Source organism: Cyprinus carpio, chromosome B22 (assembly GCF_018340385.1).
Source record: "Cyprinus carpio isolate SPL01 chromosome B22, ASM1834038v1, whole genome shotgun sequence".
In the NCBI taxonomy this organism is placed as follows: domain Eukaryota; kingdom Metazoa; phylum Chordata; class Actinopteri; order Cypriniformes; family Cyprinidae; genus Cyprinus; species Cyprinus carpio.
The window spans coordinates 8376801-8394122 of NC_056618.1; the positions used below are offsets into that span (position 1 = coordinate 8376801).

General features: G+C 36.2%; 1 protein-coding gene and 2 long non-coding RNA genes across 8 annotated transcripts; 2 read left to right on the plus strand and 1 right to left on the minus strand.

The window, feature by feature from the left end:
• Nucleotides 1-544: 544 nt before the first annotated feature.
• LOC122141777 lies at nt 545-7748 on the plus strand. 2 transcript variants are annotated; one of them, XR_006158092.1, is made up of 3 exons: nt 545-1040; nt 3561-3645; nt 7378-7748. It is a non-coding gene; the product is annotated as an uncharacterized LOC122141777 (long non-coding RNA). The 2 variants fall into 2 exon arrangements; XR_006158093.1 differs by having other exon boundaries at nt 3561-3633.
• LOC122141780 lies at nt 3386-3666 on the minus strand. The gene is made up of 2 exons (XR_006158095.1): nt 3538-3666; nt 3386-3430 (listed from the first exon to the last, which is right to left on the minus strand). It is a non-coding gene; the product is annotated as an uncharacterized LOC122141780 (long non-coding RNA).
• Nucleotides 7749-8116: 368 nt separating the features above from the next.
• LOC109051554 lies at nt 8117-13348 on the plus strand. 5 transcript variants are annotated; one of them, XM_042749913.1, is made up of 6 exons: nt 8122-8307; nt 10604-10711; nt 11836-12171; nt 12430-12762; nt 12844-12912; nt 13158-13348. In XM_042749913.1, exons 3-6 carry the CDS (start codon nt 11877-11879, stop codon nt 13160-13162), a joined length of 702 nt encoding a protein of 233 aa, XP_042605847.1. In that variant the 5' UTR covers nt 8122-8307; nt 10604-10711; nt 11836-11876; the 3' UTR covers nt 13163-13348. The 5 variants fall into 5 exon arrangements, with proteins under 5 accessions (XP_042605846.1, XP_042605847.1, XP_042605843.1 ...); XM_042749909.1 differs by having other exon boundaries at nt 8124-8307; nt 10604-10733; nt 11084-12171; XM_042749910.1 differs by lacking the exon at nt 8122-8307 and adding an exon at nt 8846-8916 and having other exon boundaries at nt 10604-10733; nt 11084-12171.
• The last annotated feature ends 3974 nt before the right edge of the window (nt 13349-17322 follow it).

Sequence of the window (17322 nt, forward strand, 5' to 3'; positions counted from 1 at the left end):
ATTTCACTATTTGTTCCGTTTAATAGTCAGCATTGATTTTGCGTCAGGATTTCAGTCTCGCGTCAAATGCAGTCAGTGCTTCTAGATAGGCTCATCTCTAGTCCTCGCGGTCCATATTCATGCACAATTAAGCTCCCACACTAAGCAAACATTCCTGAACAAGCTAATCAATGTCTCTAGGATTAGAAAGTTACAGGCAGGAGAGTTTGATCAAGGTTGGAACTAAACTGGGAAAATGGAACTTGTGGACTAAAGTTGAGATCTTAAAGATTCTTAGAATCCTCTCAGAGAGCTCCTGATTTAGCATTATAAGCGTAGACATAGGAGTCTACGCTTAGGAGCAATTCAGGACCAATCTGAGAGTATCTCTGAGCTTGGAAAAGGCAAAAACTTTCATTTTAGTGAGAAGGCGGGGCTGACCCCATTGCTGTGTATGACACAGTCTTTGGAAGAATAACATCGACACAATAAAGTTCTGAAAGTGCTGTAATTGTTTGTGTGATCACTTTGCTAGTAGAATATCATAATAGGTTGTCATTGCATTTTTCCAGTTACCAGTCACGTTCACAGTCGCAGAGCAGCAGAATACGGTTGTCAGTCCTGCATTTGAGTAGCCTACTTAACACGGTTACGTTCACACAATACAGTTATTTACGGGATTGGCAACTGCATTCTATAACCGAACTCACACCCCGTCTATTTTCAGGACTCACAACCGGGTTCTCAGAAAACACGCGCTGTGTGATCTAGCTTATATAGTGCGAGAGAGACGCTAATGTGTGGTTTCACTCTGTGTAAATTACAGCGACGGAGAAATAAGCTGTGCATCATCTGAAGGTTTTAGATCCAGTCACTGTTCTCAACTGGAGCAGTTTCCGTCAGTTTTGTGTTCTGTGCATGACTCAAATTCAGTGTCATGCACGAGATGCAGAAAAGGACGCGATTGCATTTACGGGCTTGACTCCTTGCACGTTCATACAGACAGTATTCGAGACGCATCTGCACAGTAAGCTGCTGTTTGAACGGGACATTTTGAAACTGTAAGTAAACGCTGTTGTGAACGCGGCCGTGGTTGTAGTGATTACTTTCATTTCTGGTGCTCTGGCATTTTAAAAATGTGTCGGAGATGCTAGCCTGTCTCTAATAACATCGGTCAAAAACATGATCCCTGCACCATCTAATAGCGTCTTATTAACTCACTTTCTGATGCATTGTTTGCAAATATGCATTTCTTATCCCTCTTCGCGTTTTTGATTCTGTCCACTGCTCATAAGCCCCCAAAAATTCCACCCAAAAATCAAATTTAAGACCTAAAAAGCTCTCTTAATGACTAATATCCTTACTAAATTACTTTCTTTAAACTAAATTTTAATTTTAATTTTAAGAGGAAACACCCAAGACAGCAAGCCCACATCCAGCCCACATCTGGCTCGCGTGAAATCCAAATCTAGAATTTTCTTAGAATTTTGTTACTAGGATCAATTCTTAGCACTAAGATTTTTCATGAATACGGGCCCTGGTGTGCATCTTAGCACACTTGTAACACTTTCTGGTAATAATTAGCCAAGGCGACAAACACAGTGTGTAAATTCATGCAATCTAGTTAAGGCCTTGAATAGCCTTCTCTGAAGTTTTCTGTTTTGTTCCTACATTTTCTTTTTTGGTAGTTTATTTTTGGGTTAGTAGGCACTCTTGTTTTCTACGTTTGTATTTCTCTTGTTTAGACCTATTGTTTGCAAGTTATTCACACTGCACTCTCACTAATAAATAGGAATCACTGGGTACATATGAGGCTCGATTGAGATGAGCAAACTCTGTGCAGAACCGATCACCGCAAGATGCATGCTGGTTAGAAATGTGACCGAGGGCAGTCCGCCTTGCTTTGATGTCATTCTGACGTCACATACTGCATACCAAAAATCTTGAGCGCAGTTGCTCTCTCCTCCAGCTGCTGCGTTGAAACAAAGCACGATGGGAAATGCCGCCTACTCTCGCCTAAATTTCAGGTGAAGCTCATCTAAAAATGAGCCTATTATGTCTCATTGTTTGATTGAGTTATTTGCATACTGCAGTAGTAATATCTCACTTAAATGTTGTGCAACCATACCTTTAACAACATCAACGGCAGAAATATCAGAAAGGCATCAGTAATGCACTCCATATTCAGTTATTTGAAAAATAAATAAACAGACAAAAAAATAAAATAAAATGAAAGCCAATGGAGCATGGTGAAGGGTAGGAATAATATGATATTTATTAATTAACCTTAAGCAAATTTCTGTAGACTATGCAACTGGTGAACAACTTAATCTAAATAAAATCAGTTTTATTTTACACAATAACTCAAAAGATGTGATACAAAGAGTGAAAACAAAACAGGGACATCCAAGAAAAGAATATATTTTTAGGTATTGTTCTCTAGAAATGTCTGCAGCAGATATTAGGCCTATCATCGCTTTTTGGGTATGTTTTCATACACATGTTCCACCTTTGATTTCTGCAAGGAGAAATACATTCAGTTAGGAGTTTTAATTAGCATTAAAAATAGCATTATTATTCTCTTAATTAACCTTAAGAATGCAAACCTTATTAACTGAACACAGCCTTTTTGTTTTGTTGAAAACAGAATAGATGCTAACATGTAACTTGGAGCAGCAAGAAGAAAATGACATCAATCTCATTCATCACCACCGTTAAAGCATCAACAGATTATTCTTAAAGTTCGTTACGACACGCTGAGAATGATTGTCTTTCAAACAAAACAAAAAAGATACTGTAGGTACTTGTAGTGCGTCTGCAAATCAACCAGTGACCTCTAAAGCTGCATTTCTCCTCAGATGATCATGAACCGCAGAGCAGCTGCAGCTCGAGACCAGAACTCAGCACAGCAACATGCGTTAACAGCTTGTGTCCTACTTTCTTTCCTGTGACTATCTACTGGTACAGAAGCTAACTTTGTATGTTACTTTAGAATAACAAACCACTTTATGTAGAGTTGTAACTGTTTACATATGATTTTAAACAATGATAAAGTAGGCCACACCACATTAATAACACCTCATTCATGATACTGTATTTAGATTATATATATATATATATATATATATATATATATATATTATTACATACAGTATCATGAATGAGGTGTTATATAAAATAATAATCTTAAGACAGCAGTATGTCAAGAAATATAAATTGTCCATAAACTAAAGACGCCTCACAATGGCTTGTGTATGACATGAAAGTCCCTATTGACTGTCCTTTTATGAAGAAGAATTAAAAAAAAAAAACTGACCGTCTGACGCTGCAAACTTCAATCACCAAACTTCAATCACATTAAATGACTATGACTTCTTGCAGCTTCTTACCGTTTTTCTTGTTTTTGGTTTACGCAATGCTGAATCAGTTCTGTCTTCCTCCTGGATCTCAACTGCATTAACAATAATACACTCATGTGTTAAAATGACCAAGTTTTCAATACTATATTGAAATATGTGTCTTAAATTTTTGTAAAGATGAATTGTTTGTCCCCCTGACCTGTTTTTCTACGTTTCTTGCAGATGCAACACATTATGACTGCAGCTACAATCAACAGAGATCCAGCAGCAGATAGCAACACTATGTACAATAAAGGTAAACCTAAAGGTAAATCTTGATCTGTAATGAACAAAATGAGCCATTAGTGAGCGTGAATCTGTCCATCTGATCTACTACAAACACTATCAAACTTGATAGATCAGCTCAGTTAATCATTGTTAATATTAACACCAACATACCTGCATATGACCAACAGAGTTGAGTGATGTCCAGATGTTGAGTCTGGTTTCTGATGGGATTGTTGATCACACAGCTGTAGCTGTTTTTAACCTGATATTATCCTGATATTCCACCCAGAGTAGAGAGAGACTCTGAGCTGAGATCAGACACACTGATGCTGGACAATAAACTGTTTCCTTTGTACCAGGAGAGAGTCACTTTTCTCACATTCTCCACTGAACACAACAATGAACAATTCTGCTGTGATGATGATGAAGATGATGATGATGAAAGATTTTGTGAAAAATCTCTGGTAATGTTAGGAGTGGGCAGACGAGCTGAAAAACATGAATGAGCAGAAATATAAGTACATCTAAAATCAGTCTTGTTTCTGATTTACTGTGTTGATGGTCAGTAAGAGTTTCTGTAAAATGAACTAGAAACTTTTATTTTTAAAAATAGTATAATAATAATATTCAGAGTTCAGAACAAATTAAGCTCAATCAACAGCATTGGTGGCATAATGATGATTATCACAAACAAAAATTATGACTTATCCCTTGTTTTCTTTTAAAACTGAAATGGAGGTTACGTTGAGGCACTTACACCGGAAATCAACAGAAAACTATCAATCTAGAAACTTAAATGCTAACCTAAACTCTGCATATTTTACAACTTTGTGTTTGACAACAACACCATAAACCCTAAAGCAACTGAAAAAAAAAATGATTTAAACAAGCATTACAGCAAAAAATAATACACTAGTTTGAACAGAAGAATAAATGTGTTTTAATGGAATTATAAGCTTCACTTATGCTTTTAAATCCTTAAAAAATGCACCGCGTTGACGTCCGCCTCAACGTAACGAGGAAAAAAAAAAGAAGAGTTTTGTGATAATCAAGCATATGTGACAAATTTTCCCATAATTGTTTTAACCCAAAATATTCATTTAATAAAACATGAATGTGCTCAATGCCCAACAAATTGTCTCAACTCACCATAAACAGAAACTGAATGACTGAATTTTTTTGAACTGAATTTTTTTGATGACAGTTCCACTCCACTTATCTGTACTTCATAGAGTCCCGCGTGTTTAGTTGTGATGTTCATGATGGTGAGAGATCCAGTTTGATTGTCCAGCTTCAGTCTGTCTCTGAATCTCTCATCAGGAACATCAGATGTAAAGATTCCATAAAGTCCGCTGATTTCAGCAATCATTAACTTTTCCACTCCGAAATTCCACATTATGTTACCTCCTTCGTGTATTTCAGTAAGTTCAGTATGTAGAGTGATAGAATCTCCTTCCATCACTGATACTGACTCACTAAACACACCTGATGGACAAATAGATTTTACACAGATTAATGTTGGTTTAGAAAGTCTGAAATCAGTTTGTAAACTTTAACAGCAACAAATACACTAAACAAAATGAAAGTCGACACATGAACAGACAGATGTGTGTGAATCAATAATTTGATCTTTAATATTTTAAAATAAATGTCACGTTACATGATACCTTAATTAAAATTGGGTAAAACTAAGTTTAATTCTGCTAAACACCTTCCATAGCTTCATATTTTTTATATTTGGTTCATTATAACAGGCTCACTAAAAAGAGATCTGAATACAAAGTAGGTCTCACAATAATATCTGTGAATTTGCAAAAGCAGCGGGAGCTTCATTTCTTTGAACTGAAAATAAAAGAAGCTGTAAAAACGCTGTAACTTACCAGTCAGACAACACAAACAGAACAAAACAAGCGTGAGAAACATTTTCTTCAGTAGTTCAGCTAAAACTCTGATCTAATAAGACCTGCTGATAACACTGAAGCTGGTGTGTGAATCCTCCAACTACACACTTATAAAATAAAACTTGAAACAATCTAATTAACGTATACATACTGTCAACATTATTATGTAATTAACCGCGATTAACTACACACTTATGAAATTAAGCATGCACCATTTATCTAAACATATTTATTTTGTCATTATTCACTATATCTAGCAAAGTAAACCAAAAATATTTAAGGGTGATTCTCACAAAACTGTATTCTCTGCAAATTTAAATTTAGATGTCTTTTCAAAAAAGGGCACTTGGAGACTCCACAAGGACACCAAAGAAACAAATGATATAAGAAGTTCACATAATTGATTTATATATACAGTACACTATACACACCAAAGCACCCGTTAAATACATTGATAAATTCAGAATCCATAGTGTATAGTATGTGTAGCTTAGAGTAGACAAGTCAGGTTGCGATACTGAGCAAGACCACATGGAGATGCCAAAAAAAAAAAAAAAAACCTAAACCAACTGCCTTGAGATGACCACTTATACTGTACCTACTACAGTATACGAATCCATTCAGAATGACTAAACACAGCAACATACACAGGTGACATGACAAATCAAAACATTATCCTGAATGTGTGTGGAAATGTAAATGTGCTAAAATGTGCTTTAAATACAGTATGTGCGTCAGGAGCGCTCATAAATGGTTTGTTTGCACATCAATATATCAGACTCGCATGTACTTTCTGTATGACTCCTGTACGTCACCACAATTGTATTTTTCTTGTTTGCAGTATTCATCCATCAAAACTTTACTAGGGAGATACTGGTTATCCAGATGAGAAACATTTGCTTATCACACAGTGGTGTCTAAGATAAGACGGCCTTGTCAATAAACCATTGTGGGAGGGGCCCGTGCAGAACTACGTCATTCTGACAGGAATCTCAGAACAGCCTGATTTGAGAAAGGGGATTTTAAAATAGGGATTTTAAAAAAAAAACCCTGGGTGGATTTTTATCATTATAAGATGGATGTGTACACACACTTCCAACACACATTTATGTTCAAACAACTTCTAAAGTGAATTTTGCATCTGATGACCCCTTTAAAGCAAAGAATAATTAACTGAAAACGCAGTGTGAGTCTCTGTTCTCTCTGCCATCTCTGATGGAATTGTCCCATATGAAAGATTGGCATCTTGAAACAATCGTGGCGATTTCTGTGATGGTGACTTCTAATCGGTGTGCTGACACATTAAAATATTCAGCACGATCATCGCACAGTGTGTTTGCTGCTGCGACCCACATACTGAAAATACAGCATTAAATCAACGCGACATGACGCTAAAACATAAAACTGCTTACCTCAAGCTCTTTCCCCTTCCTCTTTTGCCACCTCCACTTTTTTAAGCACACATGAAAACTACAATTTCTAAAGTGTGAATTATCATGCTCTTTTTTTTACCCCTAGCCATGCCGTTGACATTTTATTCTTCTATAGAAAAGTGTGCCGTTGCATTCGAGTCAATAGGTGTCATCATCATACAGTCTACAATTACTGTAGATCCATGTTGCAGAATGTGCCATGCAGTGATCTTATACGATTGCAATCTATCTATCTATCTATCTATCTATCTATCTATCTATCTATCTATCTATCTATCTATCTATCTATCTATCAGTGTGTCAAAAAATAAAAATCTTTATCAAACAGACATCTGAATTTTGAAATTTGTGAATTTTGATTTTTGAATTTTTAAACATTGATGGTTTCTGAATTTTCTGAAGTTTCTGACTATCCATCTCTCATGGTGTGTCTTACAGAAGTGTTACGTGAGCAGCTCAACATCTGAGTCAAACTGAAACCTGCTGTGGTCTGATTTTCTTCAAGTTTGATCTGTTTGGGGTAGACAAGTAGCTCATGCAAGAGAACGACCATTTGTTTGATGTGTGTTTGGTTTGTAAGTGAAGACTTTCTTTCTGTCCTGCTGTCATGAACCTCACAGCCTGACTTCCTTCCTGCACAGACCAGCTTTACAGTCAAATAAAATTAATCATTTAAAAATAATGTTTTAAAAACTGTCAAATAAGAAATGCTACTGTTCATCGATGTATCATTAATTGATTTAATAATAATTTTTCATTAAAGTGCTTTTAGAGTGTTAAAGTGCTGTCATTGCTCTAGTTTACAATAAAACCAGTGTCTTATCATTGGGTAATCATTAGTGTTGTAACTTAGTAGAGGTGTCTAATAGCCTATAAAGTATGGTTACAGTACTGTAACAGATGCGCTGAATTACACAGAAAGAGAAAAAAAAAAAAAATACTTAAAAAAAATTTTTTTTTTTTTTTTGAAGAGGGAAAGGTATAATCATAAGGATATATATATATATATATATATAAACTTATACATATATATATATATATATATATATATTAACTTTAAAGCAAATATGAGTTTCTACGAGGAACACGAAGATGTCCATGTCAGTTTAGCAATTTAGTTGGATCCTTGACCCATTAAAAAAAAAAAAATAACAAATGTTGCTCAGCCACTCACGATCATCTGACAGCTACCTCAAAGCCATCCACCGCCCTCATATGACAGCCTACATCCGTTCGGAGATGGTGTAAACAGGAAAACGGAACTTTTTGTTTTTATATTAATTCATTTATTTATTTTTTGAAAGGTTTTTTTTAGAGAAAACTTGATGAAGCTGTTAATTTTCATCGCAGTGTGGGTTTTACAGATTGGTAAGTCGGAATGGCGAATGTAGCGCAGTGTTATAACATTATAGCCTGCTTCCTCGGATCACTAACACTCGACTCGACTCTTAACGTTGTTTTAAGACCATTATGACATTATGACTGTACAATGAATAGCATTTTAGTTTCGGTTTCGATTTACAAGTACTATAAAAACATGATAACGGATATGAAACAGTGATGCTCGATCATTCGCCTTTCCACATAAATGTCCGAATTTAACGTCCAAATCAGTCAAATCATGTAACGTAACTTCATGACATGCTTGATATATAATAAGAGTTGTTAAAAGCATATTCAACTGCGAAAGGGATCTGGTTCTATTTCACGGCAGCGGTTTTTTTTATGTTTTTATTTTTTTTTTGGATCGACGACATCTCACCTGGCCCACATCCAAGTGTGACGTCAGAAGCCATGGTCTGTGGTCACGCCAACATATAAACAGGAAGACAAGTCTAGACCAGAAGATGGGGGGGGCGTGTCAAGATCTCACAGACAAAAATAAAAATAAATACAAGACCAGAAGACAAGTCGAAGGGAAGTGGATGAAGTTGTTTGCTTACCGCCAAAAAGAATAAGAAGTTGTTTGCCCTGTCTGTAAGTAAAAAATCTTTACCAAGACTTAAAACGTTGACAAATTTTATGCGTGCGTAGTTTGTGTGCATGTGCAGGTTTATACCCTGCACTATAGAGATTGCTAATGTGTCGTTCTCTCCCATGCATTCACATTCATCACTTCCCCACACAAAACACTCACTCACATACATAGCATAACATTCATCTCTCACCCACTCACACACTCCCACTCACCTGCCCCCCACACAAAACACTCACTCACATACATATACAGGGCTGGAGTGGGACTCATTTTCAGCCCTGGAATTTCATGCCTTAGACCGACCCACTTGGAGTTTTTTATTTTTATTTTTTTATTATTATTATTTTTTTTTATCTGTTATTTGCTGGCATATCTCCAACAACTGAGGGTTTTTTTTTGTTTGTTTGTTTGTTTTGTTTTTGTTGTTGTTGTTTTTTTTGTTTGTTTTTTTTTTTTAGCAAGATGCCCCTGTCAGGGGAGTCAAAAGATAATTACGTCATCATTAGAGTTGCTAAATAACCTCAGAAATGGAAAATAAGGGACACTTGTGATTCTGATTCTCTAGTGTTTATTCTTGTATTCTTGTAGAAAATAAGTGTTTATTCTTTAAGAATATAAGGGAGAGAATAAGGGACGCTCCAAATATTTGTACTGTACCATAATGTAGGCGTATATCTGCCTGCAGTTAAAAAGTTCTCAGGAATAATAACATTTGTTTTGCTTAACCCATCTATATGTGTCAGTGACTTGGTTGAGCAACCACATCATTTTACTGTGTCTTACTTGATTACTTTTTGTATGTGACAGCATAGGCGCCGATCCCAAGGGTGCTCAGGGACTCGAGCACCCACGGAAATGATTGAGCATCCAATGAAAAACACAAGATACTCTTAAGAAATGGATTGCAGCTTAGTTTTATTGTCGTTTTCCAGAGTGCATTATTGTAATACGTGAGGGTGCCCAAGGGTGCACAGATCTTTCGGTTTGCAGCAGGCTTGCTCTCCAATAGCCTATAATGATCATGGCTCTACGCTCCTTCAGATATTACGTAGTGTGCGCCCTCAAACTTTGTCCTGTGTACGCACGAATAAGTGCTTATTGTAAACAGGTATTTATTAAATCATTTTATTAAGTGAAACGCAACCCTCAAAGAAAGATTTATTATTGCAACACGTTCTCACTCCCAACTTGTCACATATGGACGTTTGGTCATATTGAGACTATTAATGTCACTGAATAATAGATACAGTATGCATTGATCTTTCGTGTTCCTAAACAGTACATTTTTAGGTTCTTATCCGCCCTCAAGTCATGGCCTAGTGGTTAGAGAGTTTGACTCATAACCCTAAGCTTGTGTTCTACTATCATCACACCAACAACACCACTAATGAGCCCCCCATCATAAAAAACTGCCCACCACTGCTCCGGGTGTGTGTTCACGGTGTGTGTGTGTTCACTGCTGTGTGTGTGCACACTTTGGATGGGTTAAATGCAGAGCACAAATTCTGAGTATGGGTCACCATACTTGGCTGTATGTCACATCACCTTCACTTGTTGTGTTGTTACCGGCAGAAACATAAATCAGCACCTATGTGTGACAGATTACCTTTGTAGCCTTCTCACATAATGTGTTTTTTTTTTCTCTTTTCTCTTTTTTTTTTTTCAATGTTAATTTATGTTTTACAGCATCCTACACATTTTCGGTCCAGGCCTGATGCAGAGAAGTTCGGGGATGGGAGGTTCTAATATCCTTGCTGCAGTTTCACCAATGCAGAGAATCAGATGAAGCAAGAGGTGTCTTTTTATTCTTCTTTAAGTATCCGGAGGACCTGGACACATTCAAATCAAATTCTCTTGATGAACAAGACTTGAAGGGCATGCCATGTTCCACGAATAATCTATCAGAGCAAGGAATCTCTATGCAGTATATCTACTGCATATCAAGAACTGTTCATCTGACTTCATGATAGTTGATTTTTATAATTATAAAAATAATAAAATTAATAAAAATTCCAAAAAATGCCAAATGATGACGTGTTGATGCATTTAGTTTGTGCAATTTTAGCCCAACCATCCTTTAAAAAAAATAAGAAAACATTTATTAGTGAAATGCAAGATTTTACTTAGATCCTCGAAACTGGCATAATTTCTTTAACATACTTCCAGGTTTCCCCGAAATTGGGATGGGGAATCACAAGGTTGTGTATTGGACACGGACATGGCTTCTGACATCACACTTGGATGTGGGCGGGGTTGGATGTGCAGCGAATGCAGCGAGCCATGCTTGCCTTCTTGAGCTCCTTTATGATTTTGCACTCTATTTTTGGGGGCATGCCCAAATGGTCAAAATACAAACTAAACATTCAAAATGCCAGACCTGGCATTCATCTAAACACAGCATTTGTCTGTGTTCAAATGCCTACTTCTGTCCCAGCTTATTTTGCAGAGACAACTATAAAGAATTAATTGATTAATTTCCAAAAAGAATTGCAAACCATATCTCTGTAGACTACTTATGACTAATGGTTTTTGAGGCATAATAGAGATAATTACTTCAGCTTTTAAGAGGGACAATAGAGAAAATTCACCTTTTTAGTCAGGATGGTAATCATGATGTTTTTTTTTTTTTTTTTAATTGTAGTTTATTTTCTGTTACATTTTTTGTTTGTTTGTTTTCTGACATTTCTTGATCTTATTTCTCTTATTTGAGTAAATTCTCATAAGCTGGCACAAGTTGATTCAATATATATATATATATAGCTTTATTGTCTACCCTAGAATGATAGAAAATTGTCTTTGACAAAGGCTTACACAACATACATTTAAAAATTAGAACTTTGCAGGGGAAAAATGCATGGTGCTTGTTGTATATGCTTTCTTAAGAGTTATTTATAGTGAACATTTCATTTCTTCTCCAGGTGCAGCAGATGTTGTTGAAGACAGTGTTTTAGTGTCAGTGATGGAGGGAGATTCAGTCAGTCTTAACACTGATGTTAAAACAAACCAGCAAGAAAAGATTAAATGGTTTTTTAATGACATTCGCATAGCGCAAATCAGTGACTATCTCAGTAAGACCTGTACAGATGTTCAGTGTAATGAAGGTAATGAGAGATTCAGAGTCAGACTGAAGCTGGACAATCAGACTGGATCTCTGACTATCATGAACATCAACACCACAGACTCTGGAGATTATAAATTACAGATAATCAAAACCAGCAGCATGAGCGAAAATATCTTTCGAGTCACTGTCCTGGGTGAGTCGTATAATAAATGTTTAAAAACTCAGGGTCTACATGCTTATTCACAATGTGTTTATTATTACAGCAGTGATTCAGCATGACTTTTGGTTTCAGTTTGTGTTTCAGGGACTTTTAATCATTTATTCATTTAATTAATTGTTTTCTTGTCATCAGTGTCACCAGTTATTTCTGTTCAGAGTCTGGTAATGTCTTGTTGTGCAAAGCTTTTATGATTTCCTTTCCAAGTTCTCGTTATTATCTTTGTTTCAATAGAGACGGATAAAATGAAGACCAAAACAGCAAAGGAAGGAGAATCCGTCACTTTAGATCCTGGTGTAATAAAAAACACAAATTATTTGATGAAGTGGTATTTTAACGATACTCTCATCGCTAGAGATACCAGCCAGATCTCTACAGATGTTGAGTTTGAAGATGCTGGCGGGAGATTCAGAGACAGACTGAAGCTGGATCATCAGACTGGATCTCTGACCATCACCACAGACTCTGGACTTTATCATCTTGAGATCATCACTAACAGCACCAGCATCCATCGTCAGTATAGCATCCAATTTATCAACGAAAAGAGCCATAGTGGGAGTGGCTCTAGTGAGTATCCTACTTGGGTGTCATCTGTTTACTCAATATATCTGAAATCTGAAAAATAATGACTTTTTTTTTTCATGACAGGTGGGATTGAGTTTCTTGTTATAGCAGGAGTATGTGTTGGAGTTGAGCTGGTCGTTGCAGGTGTAACAGGTGAGAATTTCTGGTTGTGTTTTCTATATACAAAAATATGAATAACTAAATATATAGGACAGTACTGCACCTTGAAATGTGTAAGTTGTTTAGGGAAGATGACTGGATTTTTAACTGCAAAATTATAAACTTTTAAAGTGTACAGTGTGTGTATGTGTAACTGAAACATCAGTCATGTGAAAGAAAAATAGAAAGTTAAATGGAATTCATCATTACAAAACAATCCTGTTAAAGTTTTCTTATAGGATAGTGGTGTAGAAAACTAGCCTCTTCAAAGGACGTCCTCTATTCATCTTAAAATATTCAAACACACTCAACTGAGACTGCCCTGCTCTCGGTTACTGAAGCCCTGCGACTGGCAAGAGCACCTTCAAAATCCTCAGTACTCATTTTGCTGGACCTGTCTGCTGCTTTTGACACTGTTAATCACCAGATTCTCCTGTCCACCCTCAGAAAGATGGACATCTCTGGAACCGCACTCCTGTGGTTTAAGTCCTACCTTTCTGATAGATCCTTCATGGTGTCTTGGAGGGGTGAAGTTTCTAAGTCACAACAACTTGCTACTGGGGTTCCTCAAGGCTCAGTACTTGGACCACTTCTCTTCTCCATCTACATGACGTCATTAGGATCTGTCATTCAGAAGCATGGCTTTTCCTATCACTGCTACGCTGATGACACTCAACTCTACTTCTCATCAGTTAAGGGATCATCAGTTAAACTTCACAGACCATATTGCTACAATGACCCGGTCCTGCAGATTTGCCTTATACAACATTAGGAAGATTAGACCCTTCCTGTCAGAGCAAGCCACCCAACTTCTTGTCCAAGCTCTTGTTCTCTCCAGACTGGACTATTGTAATGCTCTCCTGGCGGCCCTCCCTGCATGTACTATCAAGCCTCTGCAACTGATCCAGAATGCAGCAGCGAGGGTTGTCTTCAATGAGCCAAAAACAGCTCACGTTACTCCTCTCCTCATCAGGTTACACTGGCTCCCAATAGCCGCTCGCATCAAATTCATGGTACTGTTGCAAACCTGTTAAGTTCTCTTACTACTCTCGCAAAAAAGAAAGAAAGAAAAAAAAATTAATTGGATTGAGGGCAAAATTTCCATCCAAATAAATATGTGTAGCCCCAACTCAAAAAAAAATAAAAAAAATAAATAATTATTGCGAAGAAATGTAATTGAGTTGGCCCATAATAAATTATTATTAAATAAATCATTAGGCAAACAAACCTTCTACACTCAAAAAAAAAAGGTATGCTGGATTTCCTTACCCTCAGGCATTAGCCAACTTGTTACGCATAGCCATGAGATGATTTTGTTACCTCCACAGCATACCTAACAACTTTGGTTCACGTTACAAGGTCCTCAACATAAGCACATGCTTTACTCTTTACCACAGTGGTGACCCCCAAAGCACTAACATACCAGAAACTGTTTTAAATACAGACATAAAAGAGCATTAAACATAAACAAGTCACCCAATTTTATCATCTTAATAAAAAATGCCTCAAATCACATTTTATTTCAATGTGTGCACCTTCTGTAGCCAATACTGTATTTTTTCATAAGCTAACCATAAAGCTCTTGTTACAAAAAAGTACAAAAAGATGTAAGTAGCAGCATGTCTAATTTCATCATACAGATATCTTCTGTACTCTGTGGCATTACTTGTATTTGTATTATTCATATTAAAATACTTAATTGTTCTTAATAATTGTTGTATGCAATTGTTGTTATTTCTGCTCAATTGTAGACCTGAAATGCTAACAATTAATTTTTGCTTAATAAATCTTTGAAATGGGAACTCACCCATAAATTTTTGCCCGTGCTCAGCCCGAACCCTTTGAGCGCCCCCTAGCGCTCACACACAGATTACTCTCTTCAAAAGCTGCCAGTCGAAAATCCCAAACCTTGGAAGTAACAGTGTGGGCAGTAACATATTTATGTAACAAAATATTTTCTTTTCAAAGAATGTACTATTTTATTTTTAATCTATTGTTCCTTTGATACATTTTTTAAAGTTTGTTCAATACAGAAACCTTTTATCAGTAGCCATACACTCTTAAAAATAAAGGTTCTTTATTGGCATCAATGGTTTTATAAAGAACCTTAAACATCCATGGAACCTTTCAAATGCAGAAAAGGTTCTTTATAGTCAATAAAGGTTCTTTAGATTTCTAAAATGTTCTTTTAGAAACTGTTCACTGAAAAGGTTCTTTGGGGAACCAAAAATGGTTCTTATGGCATCACTGCAAAAACACCCTTTTGGAACCTTTATTTTTTAAGAGAGTGGTTATTGTACTTAAAACATTTTCTGCTGAAAAATAGTTGTAGCCTAGTCCATTTGCTCCGTTAAGCAAGTCACAAGTAGCGTGCAAGACATTTTCAGTTCCATTTGTAGCAATTAAGAGTGTGTTATCTAAAGGCCCATCATGAGAAAGGTTTATTCATCGTTACATCGTTAACAGTCAGTAACGGGAGGAACACATGTATGCTTCACTGCTTGCTGAAGTGAGTCCGCTGAATTGGACTAGGCCTACTTTTATACTCCACCACTGGGCTAGTTTTGGCAGAATAATCCTTTAAAGAAGTCATGAGTAGCGTGGCAGACAGACACTTGTTAGCCTGCGTTGATGCCTTGGAAACAAAACCAGTTCAAAAACAAAAGTGAGGCCATCAAGTGTATGTACTTATAATATTCCTCTTAATGTTTCACTTAAAAAAAAATACATGATATTTGCACATTTCACATTCACATTCTAATGTTTCACTGAAATATCATTGTTTGATTTGAGAGAATATATTACTTGTCAAACATTATCATTGGAACAAACTCACTACACTCTCAAACTGAGCTGGTACTCCCAGTGGGAATGCTGTGAGCCATATCATGTATGTAAATTAATACATTTTTGTGTCAGAATTTGTGTAAAGTTCAGAGAGTCTGGAGTGTGGACTCTCAACCACCCCAAACCTTGGATGTTGTCTAGTACTTCTAAAGATCAAAGATCACATACTAAATCCAAATGCCAAATGAAAGTTTCATTTTCTTATGCAGATAGGTGCATACTCCACATGATTCTCATCTGCAGCTGTCTGTAAAAAAAACATCACACAAGATACAAAAATTAACAACAATTGTTAATAAAAGGGATTTAATTCACTTTTAAATCATTGAAAATGTAATTGCAAAGTTCAGATTCAGAAACAAATGCATGAATAACAGCAGCAGTGTGATTTACCAGGCTTTCACTACGCATTTTTGTAGTCACATGTCACAACCCACCAATTCTACCACTGATCTACCGAACCCATCAGATCAACAGAATAAAAAAAAAAAAAAAATACTATAGTCTTTTTATTTGTATTTGTATTATGTGTGTCAGATCATCATTAAGCACAATAAGACACATAAAAATGCACTTACCTGTTTCTGTCTATTTCGTTTGTAAAATGTCGGATCGGCGTAAATGATCTCTTCATCACAAGTCTGAACTGCTTCATTTTCAGTCGCAACAGCAACTGTAAAAAAAAAAAAATAAATAATATATAACAGAAAAAAATATAATATCTAATATATATAATAATAAATCTGCATTAAAAACAATAATATAATATATTTTATTATTATATATATGTGTGTGTGTGTGTGTATTAATTCCATATATATCCATATATATATATATATATATATATATATCTATATATATATATATATATATATATAAATGGCACCATCTATTATCATACAGCTATACATACATATTGTATGTTGTGATGTTAATGTAATTCACAGAAATTGTAAAACCCGAAAACTACAAATACTACTTACAGTTCTTTCTTAAATACTGTAACACTTGCCTTCTTGATCAGTTTCTCTGTGTTTCCTGCAGATGCAGAAGATACTGACTGCAGCTATGATCAACAGAGGTCCAGCAAAAGCAGCAGAGATTAACACTATCAGAGACACGGTTTGTGAAGTAATGTGTCCATCCAGTGCTGTAATCATAAAGAAGTGAATGATTCAGTCTGATCTACAACAAAAGACAGAGATCAGGTCAGTAACTAAACACATATGTCAGTGCTGCTGTACCTGAACATGACTGACAGAGTTGAGTGATGTCCAGATGTTGAGTCTGGTTGCTGATGGGATTGTTGAGCACACAGCTGTAGCTGTTTTTATCCTGATATTCCACCTCCAGAGGTAGAGAGAGACTGATGCTGAGATCAGACACACACTGATGCTGGACAATAAACTGTTTCCTTTGTACCAGGAGAGAGTCACATGACCCACATTCACCACTGAACACACCAATGAACAATTCTGCTGTGATGAAGATGATGATGATGAAGAAGAACAGTTTCTTCTTATGACAGGAACAGGCAGACGAGCTGGAAAACATGTG

Coding starts and splice junctions, on each gene's coding strand:
- LOC109051554 (XM_042749909.1), top strand. CDS start 11,772: ATGGTGCTTGTTGTATATGCTTTCTTAAGAGTTATTTATAGTGAACAT. Junction 12,172..12,429: donor CTTTCGAGTCACTGTCCTGG/GTGAGTCGTATA, acceptor TTGTTTCAATAG/AGACGGATAAAATGAAGACC. Junction 12,763..12,843: donor CCATAGTGGGAGTGGCTCTA/GTGAGTATCCTA, acceptor TTTTCATGACAG/GTGGGATTGAGTTTCTTGTT.